This window comes from Falco cherrug, chromosome 2 (assembly GCF_023634085.1).
Source record: "Falco cherrug isolate bFalChe1 chromosome 2, bFalChe1.pri, whole genome shotgun sequence".
NCBI classification, from domain to species: Eukaryota; Metazoa; Chordata; class Aves; order Falconiformes; family Falconidae; genus Falco; species Falco cherrug.
The window spans coordinates 91,027,826-91,042,395 of NC_073698.1; the positions used below are offsets into that span (position 1 = coordinate 91,027,826).

Genomic DNA, 14,570 nt, shown 5'->3' on the forward strand with positions numbered 1-14,570 from the left:
CTCCCCCCAAGCCCGGCGCACCCCGCTGCCCCCCCCATCCCCCACGGCCCTGCCCGGCACCTGCGGGCGCCGAGGGCCGGTGCGGCGGCGGACCCGCCCGGCGGTGGCGCACGCAGGCGCCGTCGGGCGGGCAGGTAGGGCCCGGGCGCCATGTTGTGAGCGGAAGCCAGGCCCGCGCGGCGGGCCGGGGGGAGGGGGGAAGCGCGGCCCCGCCTGGCAGCGGGGAGGGGGCGGGGGGAAGGCCGGACGGACGGACGGCGGCAGCGGGCAGCAGTCGCTGCAGAAGCCGTCGCTAGAGCCAGCCGGGGTGTCCCGCGCCCTACGGAGGGCTCGTTGCCTGCCTCGCCGCCCTCGCCTCGCCGCCGCCGGGGTGCGGGAAAGCGGAGCGTGGAGGCTGCGGGAGCCGGGCGGGGAAGATGCCCCTGGCGCAGCTGGCGGACCCGTGGCAGAAGATGGCTGTGGAGAGCGCAGCCGAGAGCAGCGCCGAGGTACGGGGCGAGCGGGGGGGTGTTGCGGGGAAAGTTGCGAGGCGGGGACGGGACCCGGGCGCCCGCTGCTGCTCAGGGGACGGGCGGAGTTTCCCCTCGCGGGCGCTCGGGGCGGGCAGCGCCGCGGCTGCGGGCGGGGGCCGGGAAGGGGCCGGGGGCAGCGGCCCGGCGGGGCGCCGGGCGCCGCTCGGGCGGGCGGCGCGGGGTGAGCGTTGTCGCCCGCCGCCCGGCCGGCCCCTGCGCGCCGCTTCCTCCCCGGGGCACTGACTCACGGCCGGGACCGGCCGGGACTCCCCCGCGCCGGGGCTCGGGGCGTGTTTCACGGGACCGGGCTGCTCCCGGCCCGCTCCCTCCCCTTCCGCCCCCGTCCCCGGGAGGGAGTAACCTGCTTGCGCGGTGGCGGCCGACTCGGGCGCTTTTGTTCTAGCGCGGTGTCTGGTTACTGTCACGGCGAGTTTCCCTTCCCGGGCGGCCCCGCCGGGGCGGGGGGGCCGGGGCTTGCCCTCACCTTGCCCGGCGCCCTCGCCCCGCCGCCGCTCCCCCCCTGCGGTGGCCGAGGGCCGTCCCCGCCCGGTGCCGCTGCCCCCTTATCTGAGCACGATGGGGTTGTCTGCAGTTTCGCAAGCGTTTGGGAAACCGCAGGGATGTTTCGCATGGGTGAAGCTTTGTGCTTGGCGGCGTTTACGGGGACGTCCCCGCGGTGCAGCGCGGTGTGGCTTCCCGCTGTCGGTAGCGGGGAGTTGGTGGTGTGCTCCCGTCCTTGTTAGGCAGGACGCGTGCCAGCTTGCCTTGGCTGAGATAATGAGAGCGGCTGGAAATTAGATCCACTTGCATCCAAGGCCATAGGTGCCCTCAGTTGTCTTCTTTTTTTTCCTACAGTGTACTACTGTGTTGGTTTGGATCTATGTAAACACTACACCTACACAGTTGTGCTTGCTTCATGATTCCCTAGTAGCCCGCAACGCCTGTACTAGTTTGCGACCAGACTCCCATCTGAAAAGAAATAGCTTCCTCTGACAGTGCAGCTTCTACCTGAATCTGCTCCAGCTGATACGCAGCCAGGCTGCTTCGAGTGATGCTGATCTTGAACGGTGTGGACTCAGGCCAGCTCACAACAATTAGTCGCAAGGTTAGGACTTACCCCTTAGTGAGCGGAGCAAAGAGAGAGACCAATGCGAAGTTTCTGCAGTATCAGAAGTATTTGTCCTTTTGACGTTTGTCTTGTCTTCCTTCTGCTTAAAGTAACTGCATCTCTGGAGGTCAGAAGAATCTGCTGTTCTGATCTGACAGATCTTTTAAATTCTTGCCAGTTACTGTAGTTACTTTTAAATTCTTGCCAGTTATTTGCTGACTTCTGAAGTGGTGATCTTAGATGATTTATGTTTTTTTAATGGGGAGTAACTACAGTAGCAGTGTGATGCTAGGGGGTGGGGGAGAAGGTGGTAGGGGAGATGTTTCAGCAAGACCGTTTAGACTAATGATTTGGAGAAAAAGATCTTAACTGTTACTTTAGTCTTCCATGCTCGCTGCGTGTAGTAATGGTATATATGCTGGAAAGGTAGCAAAATAGATTATTTGAAAGGTGTGTATGTCTGTCATCAGTTATACTTGTTTTAGTGTATTGCAGACATGATTTGTATTTAAGCTACTGTCGTAAACTTCTTGAAAGAAGAAACCTCTTCCTAAAAAAAAAAGTTAAACACACTGACATGAGTCTACCATAGTTTATCACCAAAGAGTTTCCTAGGACCACTAATAGAACTTGAAACAGCAACGACCTGACAGGTTTGCAGTCTAACACCCTAGTCTAGAATAAACACTCAGTTCTTGAAAAGACCAGACTGCACTTTTAAAAGCTTTTCAGATGATCCTCAGAAGGTAAAAAGTAGACTTAGAAAGTTTGCTTACTTGAGATGAGTCTTTAAGAAAAGATGTTTTAGTGAAAACAGGTAAGTTTCAGTCAAATGCGTAAACAAATGACCTAAATACATAACTTAGGTTTTCAATTTGCATGAGTTGTGTTTATCTGTAGCATAGCAATATCCTAATTACAGACCCTATCCTGCGAAAGTATCCTTGGGCAAAAGTATTTTTTACATCCACCTGGAATCTCATTGTGATCTCAGTCATAGTTTGATAGTGATAATGTCTTTAAGCTGTAATACGGAGTCAGGTAAAGAGTTTCCGCTGACCTCTCGGATTTGCTGACAGTTCTTGTAACACCATGTTATCCACATAGAATTACAAATTACTGGGCTTTAAAACTCAGCTCAGACACTTTTCTTGTCTTAACAAGTCGTTGAGTTTTTAATTGGATTATTTTTTTTTATTTGTTTCCCAGTGCAGTCCTGTATTTGGTTTTATAGTGCTATCACCAAGGAGGCGATTTGCTGTGATGTGTGAGCAAATTTAGTAGGAGAACTAAAATACCTTTAACTAGGATTACTTTAGAAGACAGTATAGTTAACCATAAACAGATGCTGTAACTTAGATGTACAGGACAGCAGATCTGTAGAACATGGTCCTTCTTAAGAAATACGCAAACAATGTTTTTAGATAAAATATGGATTTATAGTTTTCAGACATCAGTTGCAGGACTTTTGTTTCTACTGGTACAAAGGTCAGTGATCCACACTACATCTCTGACAGCTTTTTCAATGTGTAAAGTTGTTACACTATTTTAAAAATAATTTACCTATATAGTGTAGTGTGTAGTTTTGGTTTGGTTTTAGTTTCCTGTTTTAAATCCCAACACCTTTAAAGCCTGTGGAATGATGCTGTCTTTTATTGACTCAGGGTCTACTTGGGATTTATAACAAGCATAGGTTTGTTTTCAGTGGTGAGAATATGCTTGTTACTTAGTCATCTGCTTTCAAGCAAATTAAGTATTGATGATTTGAGTTTGTATTTGACTGCCTGAGTAACTAGCCTGATCCTTTAATCTCTACTCCTAGCTATGCATATTAGCGTTGAGTGGAGGAGAATGAATACAGTTATGGCAGCCAAATTTTGGACACCGGTAGGTACACTGAAAAGAGCTGGTCATCATAAGGAGATGCAGTTTGCTAGACTTTCTGGGAAGTGTTTGTGCCATCTGTCTTTAGGAGTTTTAATTTAGGTGCTCTAAACTGGCTCTGGAGAAAGTTAGAATTTTTTTCCACTGCTCTTGGCAGGGGATTTAAGATCACCTGTTTAGGTGTCTAAATAGATGGTATGAATCCCCTCTTGCAGAATTCCTTGTTTTATCTTCTGTATCCAGAATTATTTGAACCTTGCACAAGACAAAGGACATTAATGTTTAACAGTCATGCTGATGCTTTAAAGAATCTTGTATAATATTATTTTTGCTTTGTAGTTCCATTCTGATGTCAATGTGACATTCTGTATGTCCATGTATACTGCTGGTGTAAGTTTATCAGATATCTTGCTGCCTGCAGTCATGAAGCTGTGGTTGTGTTTGTCTCTCTACGTTCTGGACTAGACTGTGTAGTCAGTGTTGTACTTAAGTTCCACAGGAACAAAGGCTGTATTTACAGTCATTTCTGGTATAGCCAACACAGGTAAACAATTCAAAGCTGCAGTGGAATCACCTAAATGGACTGGTCTCTGTGGAGTTTCAAGACTATCCATCGTCTTTACATATAGGCAGATTCTCTGCAGCAGATGGCTGTTGCTTCTCATGCATGCCTGCTGTCAGGACATTCTGAAGTCTGGGTTTTTCACAAATTTGTGAAAGTAACATTTTCTTACACAGGGTTAAAAGTGGCAATCTGCAGTTTAATTCTCATCTGAGTAAGTAGTATTACCCTGTATTCCACAAACTGCTGTGATAGGTAATAGGCACTACATATATGTAAATACTGTCCTGAGAAACATGTCTGCATGAAAGATGTTTAGGTGTGTGGGTAAGGGGTTCTTCAGCTTTCTCAGATCCTTAATGGTACAATTTTACCTGCTCTGTTTCTTAGTTAATACAATCCTGCTGTGTGTCATAGTACTGATGTCCTGCTGTCAGCTGGGTGGGGTACGAGGGGACAGGTGCTTTACTTTGCTGAATTCAGTACCTTAATGCAGTATTGTGTCCGCTCTGCAGTTCCTGGTTTCCTGATAGAAGGTGTTGAATTTGACTTCTTGAATTGTTCCGTTAGTTTTCTTATGACATGGCCAGTTCTTAGCTTGCTGTCATTTTGTTTGTTATAGCATAGGTAATATTTCTTGTTACAGCTGGGACATCTAACACAAAGTAGGTGTATGCAGACTGGCATGTTTAAAGGCATGTCTGCTGTCTTTGAATTGATTGTCTTCTGTCACACTAACTGTAGTTTGTCATTTGAAATGCTTGACTTAGATTCACACTGATACATAGGCTAAAGTGGGCATTTAATTATTTCTGCACATCAAAAATATTAGCTTTATGAGTTGATTGATCTTGGCAGCTGGCAGATCTATCAACTTGAAGAACTCATTCAAGATATACTTGGCTTTGTTGTGGTTTTCTGTGGGGTTTGGTTTGGTTTGGGGGTGTGTGCAGGGGGTGTTTTAGGTGTTTGGTTTTGTTTGTGTTTTTTTTTCCCCAGTATAATTCATAGCTGTATTCCAATAATGAATTTTTTAAGCAGCTCTTCAGGCAAGAGTAAAACCTTGTAATTGTGTTTTTTTTTAATCTTGGTGACTTTCAAGAGGGGAGTAACTTAATCAGTAAAACTGGATAAGTTAGAATCTTTTGCATACATGATACTGTGCTACTTATTCTCTCCTGCTTTGAAATAAGATTAAATGCCTCACCCATTGGAAATAGAGGGGGGGAGAAATCCTGTGTAACAGATGGGGAAATGAGGCTCAACAGCTTAGTGACCCCATCTAACATGGTTCGTGGGGTGTGTTCTAGAGCTAGGAGATGAACTCTGATTTCCAGGGACCTACTCCAGTGGCTCAACCACAAAGTTACTGCTAGCTCATTTTTATCAGTAACAGTTACCATATGTTCCCTTTGATGCAAGGAACCCCCTGTGGTATGCTTGCTGTACTTAACTCTTTTTGGAGGAAACGTGCTGCCTGTTTCCCACCCCCCCAACTTATTTATTTATTGAGTGAAGCAATTCAATTGTGTAAAAAGTAGCGCTTGTCTTCTAAATACATTATTATTGTATAGGTCTTTTTTCTGTCACCATTTCTAAGGTTCCATTTAATTAAATTGATTACATGTCCATTTCACATTTAATTTCAAGCATTAATTTATCAGAACATGCTAAAGTATATACAGAAGTTGTGATTAAATGATACTTTATTGTGATTTTAAATGTCCAGCAAAACATAGCTTTGAAAAATAAAATCTTTGTCCTGCAGGCGCAGAAGGTGGTAGTTTCAAGATGTAATCAGATCATAGTGAATATTATTTGTATTATTCCTTACATAACATGATTGCCAGAATTGGTTACTGTTAGACCTGAATGTTAAACAATTCTTTTTCACTTAACGAGGAGTCTTTGTCCTCCTGTCTTCCAGCAGCTGACATTTGTTGTACAGTCACCTTGGAAATCCTGAATTTTAGGAAACAATGAAGTTGCTCCATAGCTTAGTCTCTCTTCTTAGTAGTATTTATTAAAATAGCTAAATGACAAAACAAGCATAAACGAGTAATGGTTCAGTTTTCAATATTACATTTCGACCTTTGTAGTTTTTATCATGCAAAGAGATTCTGAGAAACCAACTCATGTCTGAAAACCTGCATCTGCATTGTAAGGAACTGCAGCACGCAGACCTTGCTCTGCTGTTTGCTGCCCCCAGCTCACGGGGGAAGGACCTGACACACTCCCTTGTGACTTTTGTGTGCCCCAGTTCCCTCCGGAAGGAACCGTGGCAGGTGCAGGGCATTTCAGTGGGCCAGGGACTGCAGGAGGCAGTGAAGGCAAATCATACCTGCCTTCTCATGTAAGTACAGCCTTGGTAATAAGATTTGCATACTGTCGGGTGCTAGAGTCACTCCTAAGATATTGTGTGTAAGCAGAGAAGGAATTTCTTTTATTTTTATATGTGGAGCAGTGGTTGGATATGTTGAAGTAGGTGATTTCTACACATGCATTTCTTCTTCCTCTTTGGAGCAGATGAACAGAGAATAGGTGGTGTGGGTTTTTGTGTTTGGTTGTTTAGGTTTGTTTGGTTTTTTTACTAAGGTTGCTGAATTGAGGCCTGAAGTGTAATTTACCACCCATACAGGTAGGGAACAAAATGAAAGTTTCACTTCCCTGTCTTTTTTTTTTTTTTTTTTTTTTTCTTTCCTTGAACAAATGAACATACATGATTTGGAGATTGTTTTGGCTACAGAAAGTGCTTGTGTGTCTGGCATCTGGATAACGCCATGACACTTGTCTAACTTCAAGCTGAATTAATTCAGAGAATTAAACTCACTGAGCACTGCAGAGTTGGTTTTTTTTAGTTTCATTTTCAGACCTGACTTGGCACGGGGCTGGACAAATGCTGATGCCAAGGAAAGCTTCACAGTGGAGGAAAGGGGACTACTTTTCTGTATTGCTAAATGATACTCTTGAGTCATATTAGATAAGAAGGTGGTAGCGTAAAGTAGATGGGGTTTATGAAATCTCATAGTTGAAGTTGCCAGAGTATCCTTCCTTAAGGAAATTTGGCTATGTACCTAAATGATCTAGAAATGAATGGCTTATATCTGAGGCCGATTGTCTACAGAGAGGCAAGTTTCAATGTCCTGCTGTTTCTTTTAACACTTGGCGAAGGATGAAGTCAGTCACCTTAGTCAATAAAGCTTAGAATAAATTATGTGAAATTAATGGAACTTAAAGTTACAAAGCTTTATATAAAAGAAGTAATTGCAGTAATTTTATGTTCCATAAAAATAAAGAACTTGTATCTTTAGGGGGTTTTTTTTGATTAAAAAACAAAAAAAGTAAGGAGATTTTAGTACTTGGCGTGTACTATTTATAGCATAGTATATGCAAAATGGATTGAATATATATGCTAGAAGAGAACAGCTAAAGGAGTCTGATAGCTCACTTCTGCTGCTTACATACAATAAGTTTTAATCAGGTCAGGATTTAGGTACGTGCTTTGGATCTGTGTGGCTTCACAGCTCAGGAGTTAGGGCACAAGTCATTAATCCAGATCCTATTAAAGCCTTATATTTTAGTTAAGTACTGGAATAGATTGTGAAAACTCCTTTACTGAAGATTTAAGAATGGAGTAGACATAAACATCTTGTGAGCAACATTGCAGGAATAGCTGATCATGCCTTGGTGAACTGAGATAGATTGGATGACCTTTCAAGGTCCTCTCAGTCTATTTTCAACTTTTTCTGTGGACCTGTGATTTTCTTTTTTTTTCTCGGGGTAGCTCATTGCTACTTAGAATAGCAAGTTTGAGTGCATGGAGTTCAAAAGGCTCTTACTGAATGTAGTTCCATGCAGTGCCTTGTGTTGCTAACAGCAGATTTGTTACGAATATTATAGTGAGAATTCTGTATTCTGTGCTGCTTTGAAACAAGGCTGAAGCTTTGTTACAGCTTTACTCAATTCAGGGACTGCACAGTTCTTGAGCTTTACCTGTCAGTTGAGATTCCCTTGAAAACACCAGAGTGTAAGTGCTCAGGTCTATATATGGCCAGTGTTTTAATAACTAAATAATAGATAATACTTAAAGTTCCTGTGTGTTTTGAAATATTTATTTTTGGTATCCTAAACTTCATTTCAGTTTAAAGGGGAAAAAAAGTGTTTTATTATATCCTATAGCTGTGTTTAAAAGTTGCTGGGTAAGTCTGGAAGTTTTGGCAGCTGAGAATTAGGAATTACCTGGGAGAAACTTCAGATCCATCCAGATAATCTATTTAAATTATAACTCTAAAGCACAGTTAAATCATTGTTCGTGTAACTCATTGGCATGTTAAAACTTCTAGGTAATGATTTTTAAACAATGTGATGCAGACATATTATCTTGTGTGCTTATTTATGTACTCAAAACATCATCCTGCACTTATATATGGTTCATAATTCTTGATTTGTCCAATTAAGTGTAAGAATATAACACTTTTATATCTTAATTGGGAGTTACGGTTCTGCTAAAACATTACACGGAAAAGTCAGTAGTTACTTAATATACTGAGCCCTGTTAATAGTATAAAGACTGACATGCTCAAGCCCAATAATAATAATTAGGAAATGTTGAAGTTATAGTGGAAGAGTTATACCAAAAGCTATAACTGGTATCAGTTTCATAAGGGGTTTTAAAATAACTGACAAACATAATTGAGTTAAAAAGTTAAAATATTTGGCACAGAGGCTACTTAAACACCCCAGAGTAGTCTAGCAATAGACTAAATGCAAAGCAGAGATGTTTTGGGAGTGGAAGAAGATATTGGTGGTGTCTTAATATCAAAGAAGCTTTGGGGATGAACTTATATCCTTCAGAAAAAAATTCTATTAAACTGTAGGAAAGAACATAAAGTTCAGCAAGGTAAGTTCAAATTAGAACTTTGAATTGCAAACAGAGTGTGAGAATGGAGATACTAAACTAAAGCTAAAAAATTCAGGTGTATGCTATCTGTAATAGTATTGATGAAACTAATAGGAAAAATAAGAAAAAAGAGTACTGTGAGAAACATAATGATTTGTCCACTTAATATTTCGATTAATATGGTTTAAATACCTGTGTGATGGGAATGATGGATACCTGACATTAGTATTAAGGTAAAATATTCTTCACCAAATTGGTAAATTTGAATTGCTGTTATGGACACTAGATGGTGTATTTTTTCACGCAAGATTACCCATGTGGTAATTATCCAGTGCTAATCAGAAGGATAGATGGAAATAGCATTAGGTTTATTGTGCAGGTGTCCAAGATAATACAATTTTGCCAGACTTCTGAGATCAATTGGATCTGTAAAAAAAAAAAAAATAAAATTTACAAGTGACATTAAAACTGTAGATCAATATATAGTTGTAAAGTGCAGGATATTCCCTGCTTCACAAAAAGCAGTTAATTGTTTGTGGGTGGGATGTGGGCTACATTTCTTGATGTACTCCTTTCTTACAAAGTATTTAGTATGATTATATTTTCTCAGTACTAACACCCTAACCTACACCACTACTTGATAACTTTTGGTCCCTTCCACTGCAGCTATTTATGCGTATGGATTACTAGGCAAGAAATGAAATAATCTGAATTTTTAATTTTTTTTTTTAAAAAAAACTTTTTTAAACTGTCTTTTTGCCAGGAAAGTCAAGTACGTGATTAGATCCCAAGAGTTCATTGGGTATAAACCTGTAATTTTTGATTGCTGGAAATATTGATAGTTGATTTCCTGTTCTGTAGTTGATAGACATTTGCGTCAGGACGTTCTGTTGGTTGATATGGGGGACATTCACGTACCAGCTGCCTGATGCAGATTCCCTGATGTTTGTCAGTTTTATGCTTAGTTAGGGAACCTGTAAGATCTCTTTTGTGTTCCTGTCCATGTGCCTTCAGGAAAACTACTGGAACCCAACTGTGTTTTAAGTATTAATTTCTACCAATTTAGTGGAATGTGGCAACAGGTTTAAAAGCTTTTGGGAGTCAAATTTGTAACTAAACATGACTGTTTGCCAGTGGAAAACAGACTAGGAAGTGCAATTTGAGTGGATTGGAAGTATTTGAGTGGTAACCTTTGTAGGTTACCTTTATAAGGGATGTGCAACCTTCTTTCATGGTGTAAGTAGGTTGCTGATGTGTAAGTAGAAACTGGACTTTCCTGCTGGTTTTCTTATAGTTCTCTTGTGCTGTCATCTGAAGTAAGTTCTACTTTTGGAGGCCGACTACTAGAAATAATTGATCCATTCTGCTTGCTTAGTGTCCCACTGTGGGAGGAGTACAGTTGAAGAATAATCAAGGTCGAGTCTCTGTCTTTTGAATTAGACCAATTTGGACATGCGAAAATTATATTCAGCCTTCTCTTATTCTGTATTCATCAGACTATTATATCTAGTCCCAATCTGTTATGTCATTGAGAGTTACCCTTGGTTCTAGTTAAATGCTAGAGGGAGTCTACGCCCAGCAAGATGGAACCTATTTCATTCGCTCACCACTTAAGCATGCTGCTGACCTCCTCGATCCACAGTGCTTTAGATGTTGCCACTTCTGACAGGAACCTTTTGGCTTTACATTTTAATTCATAAGCAAGGCAGTACACCTTGTAGACTTTCTGAATACACAGCTGCTTTCCATTCAATGGTATCATATACCAGCAAACCATAAATCATTTATACATATTCTTCTTTACCTTACATGGCTGAGACTGTTCTGAGAAAAACTGGTTCTACCATCCAGTGATTCCTTTAGCATAATCATTGCTTGGGCAGACCTGTTTAAAAAGATCTTGCTAGTCCAATGATCTGGCTCAGATACGACTGCATGGTGCACATGCTGATTTCTTGAGTTTGTTCCTAGTTCCAAAAAGTGTGTTTGGAATGCATTGGTTGAATTTAACGGAAAGCAATGCAGGATTAAACAGGGAAAACAGATTGTACAAAACAGTTCAGTTGTGTTGCAAAAGTTTGCTGTGTTTTTTCTGGTAGACAGATAAAATTTTGAAAATTCAATGAAGTTAAAGATTAGAGCATTTTTAAAAAGAGTGATCTTTTTGTCTTCAGAGAGGCTTGTCTCAGGTTTCTGATAGCGTGGTCTACTTTCAACTATGTTTCAGTTGCTGTAAAATAGTAAATGTGAAATATTAAAGCTTACTGTGTAGTAAATTCTTATTTAACCTGCTCTTAGTGTACATTATTCTTCAGTGGAATTATTGTTGTAGCAGGAATCACTATTTCTGAAAATCTGCATGTGGTGTCAGTTTAGAGCACATGGCTTTGGTACACAAATTGCCCTATTTTAGGCCCCAGAGTTTAGCCATCGTTAGTTGTTAGGACATTATAGACTCCTCCTTTCGGGCTAAACTCAATTGTCTTGTTTGTTCTACTGGTTTTGGGTTTTGTTTTTTCCTATTGACGTGATACTTTGGAAGCTGTCCTGTAGCCTGAAAAGAATATAGAAATATGTAACTAAAATACAAATGTTAATTTAATGTAAATATATGCCATAGATTTGAGAAAAGGGGAAGTATGTGATTTGCGGCCTTGATGGTAATGATACTTGTATACACAATATGCTTCCTTGTAAACAGGCTTTATTAAAAACACTCATTTCTGTTACTTAGCTAAGCTGGTATTTTTATGGTCTTCTGTTTGATAATTTCAACTTTTTATGAACCTTAAGGAAAGAAAGTACGGTATTTACTGCCTGCACGCTATAAGGAAAAGATGCTATGGTGAGGGGGATTTAGGCTCTTTGGAGCATCATCTTTTCAAATTACATTTATCTGTACTAGAGGGTTGTACTGATTACCTTTAACAGAAATAGCTTTTACAAGCTTATATAATATATACATAATATATTCACCTCTGTAGTAACCTATAATGTGTAAAGCTGATTTCTTACTAGTCCTCTGTCATGGAAAGATGACTTCTAGACTGGAGTCATACTAGAAGTCTCTATTATCTTCATGAAGCCAGTTAGGATGAGAAAATGGCAGAAAAAAAAAAAAAACCAAAAAACCACAAACACCACTGTGTCGTATTTGGGCAATCCACAATTCTTATAACCTAGCTTTATCTAGCTGCATCTTTTAACAAAAAAATGCTGAGGAGAAAACTTCGTAGAGAGCTGGTAATCATCTGAGATTGGACATTCTGTGCGTTTGCAATATTTGAAAATCAGAATTCATAAGTGGTTAGGATCTGATCTGTCATTTCATATAAAAGATTCTCCCAGCCATGTGCAACCTGGAAGACTATATTAATGAGAAATTGTTGGAGAAAAATGCTAGGAAAATTCCACACAAGAAGTCTGCTGACAAACTCAACTGTAGGAAAGAAGGTGTAGGATGAAGCTTGACTCTCTGAGTAGCTTTTGTTAACTTTCTAGCATCTAGAAAATACCTATCCTTACATGCATGTAACTTTAGGTTCTGAAAAAGCTAGATTAATTAGGCTTTGTGTTCTCTAGGGAAGCAATGCACAAATGAACTTGAAATTCTGCCTCCAGTGGTAAACGGAAAATGTTACTTTTTATAATAGTTTTTAATTTGTTTCTAAAATCATACTAAATTGCTGTTATACTTTTGGAGCAAACTAAGAATTAATGCCCTAGGTGACACCCTGTACCATAACTTACAAAATACGTATTTTCCTTACAACTTGTTAATATTCGTGCTTGTTCTGTAAGCAAGGTCATTCTATGTCTTTCTGGGAAAAATGGCTCTTAAAGATTCTCCAAGTATAGTATCACTGGCAAGGAAAGCAAAGCATTTGTTGACTGGCAAGGTATTTAAGCTTTTTTAGAATCTTTATGGCTAAATTTCAAATTCAAAAGCCTATTTCTCTATGGCTAATTAGAATGGTCCTTAGAAAAATACAGAAATAAGTAAATGTGGGCTAATAAAATTAGCATTGTGTTCATAGTTTTTATAAGGCTATACTGTAGTTAAACAGTTTCTTGACATAGTCATGGTGACGTAAGGACTGACTTGCTACATAAGATCTTGCTCTTAAAACCTGTTTATCTGTTCTTTGTTGTGGCTTTTTGCTGTTCAGTCTTCATCAGCTTTAAGTCTTTTGTGGAAGTTGTAGTAGTGGAAAATAATGTCTAGCTGTGTAGTGGTAGGGTTTCAAATACCAGAATGGTTTATGTGCGCCTTGCTGTGACTTCATCCAGTTTGATAATGGATGAGGATCAAAGTGAGAGTGGCATTGCGCGCCAGCAGTATGCGGTCTTCTGTGTTTACTTTCAATGACTTTTTTTTTAATAGAATATAGAGAACACTTGATCCTGTACAGTAGCATGCTATAAAAGCCCATCTGCATTATATTTTATTTCTGTACTTGGATTCAGCATTTCTAGTAATTTGCTGTATCTTTTTTTTACAGAATGGACAGCAAATTGTGGATGAACCTATGGGAGAAGATGATATCAACACACAAACTGTGAGTAAAAGATGGTTGTAATAAAGACAGGTAATAAAGCGCAATATTGTAGCACACTGATATCACCTACAGGCAGTTGCCACTAATGTTTTGTTGTTTAGGTTTACTAGACATGAGGTGCAGTCTAGGTTACTAATACTTTTGAGAGCTCTACTATTCTTTCTCACTGGCTCTGTTGTCTTGTTCAGTATCCTACTGTTTGTTCTGATGAACTTTTATGCTTTCCCTAGTATTTTTGTATGATATAGACTATCTCTAGTGTTTTTAGTATGAGGTAGGCTTTCCTGTGGAAAGCGCAAAGGTGAATATGGTAGAAATCATAATTGTGTTAGAGAGTGAAAAGGTTTGATGGTAAGATGTGGCTAGTTATAACATTCCTGTAGAGGGGAGGTTGATCTCCTCTTTTCTTGTCTTAGCAAACCTTAAAAACATACTGGGTTTTACTACCCACTTTTCCCAGTGCCAGCGAGTAAAGCACTTCCATTGGCTTCTGTTAGTCTCATCAGTGCATAGGTGAAAATATTCTGCATCTATGAGTTCCAGAGTATGCTTTATTAATAGTGAAGGTTTCAATTGGGGTTGTGTCACACAGCAAAGAGTTCTCTCATGGTTAAATTCCACACAGATTCAGTTGCAGACACATGTGTACTTGCTGTATGAAATATGATTCTTTCAGCGTGGTAGGGTACACCATAGCTTTGCCTCTTCTATTTTGATATGCAATGTATAACAGCAGCTATCACCTTTGTTTTTCCATGCTGTCATGAGATTTCTTGGCAGTATCTGTCTGTGCCCTTTTGTTATCAGCATTAGTCATTTCATATTTTCCTTGTTGATCTGTGTCAAACTAGATTATTTCATGATAAATCTTCATTAGCCTGGAATGTTCTGTCTATTCCCTTTCTTCATAGAACGAGGAAACAAAGTTTTAGGTCCTTTTCCTGGGCTTCTGGTTGAAAAGTTTAGATGTGTCACATTTGAGTACATTCAGGAATAGCAAAGCTAGTCCATTGAGGTCCAAGTGTGTATTAAGTCTTTCCTCTGA

General features: G+C 40.4%; 1 protein-coding gene across 2 annotated transcripts in view; it reads left to right on the forward strand.

Moving 5' to 3' along the window:
- The first annotated feature begins 241 nt into the window (after positions 1-241).
- RPS6KA3 (ribosomal protein S6 kinase A3) overlaps positions 242-14,570 on the forward strand; it is an 80,234-nt gene continuing 65,905 nt past the window's right edge. For both annotated transcript variants that reach the window (XM_055701205.1, XM_055701206.1), the window contains exons 1-2: positions 242-488; positions 13,469-13,525. In XM_055701205.1, coding sequence (XP_055557180.1) covers positions 417-488; positions 13,469-13,525 — 129 coding nt within the window. In that variant the 5' untranslated portion in view covers positions 242-416. The remainder of the gene's footprint in view (positions 489-13,468; positions 13,526-14,570) is intronic.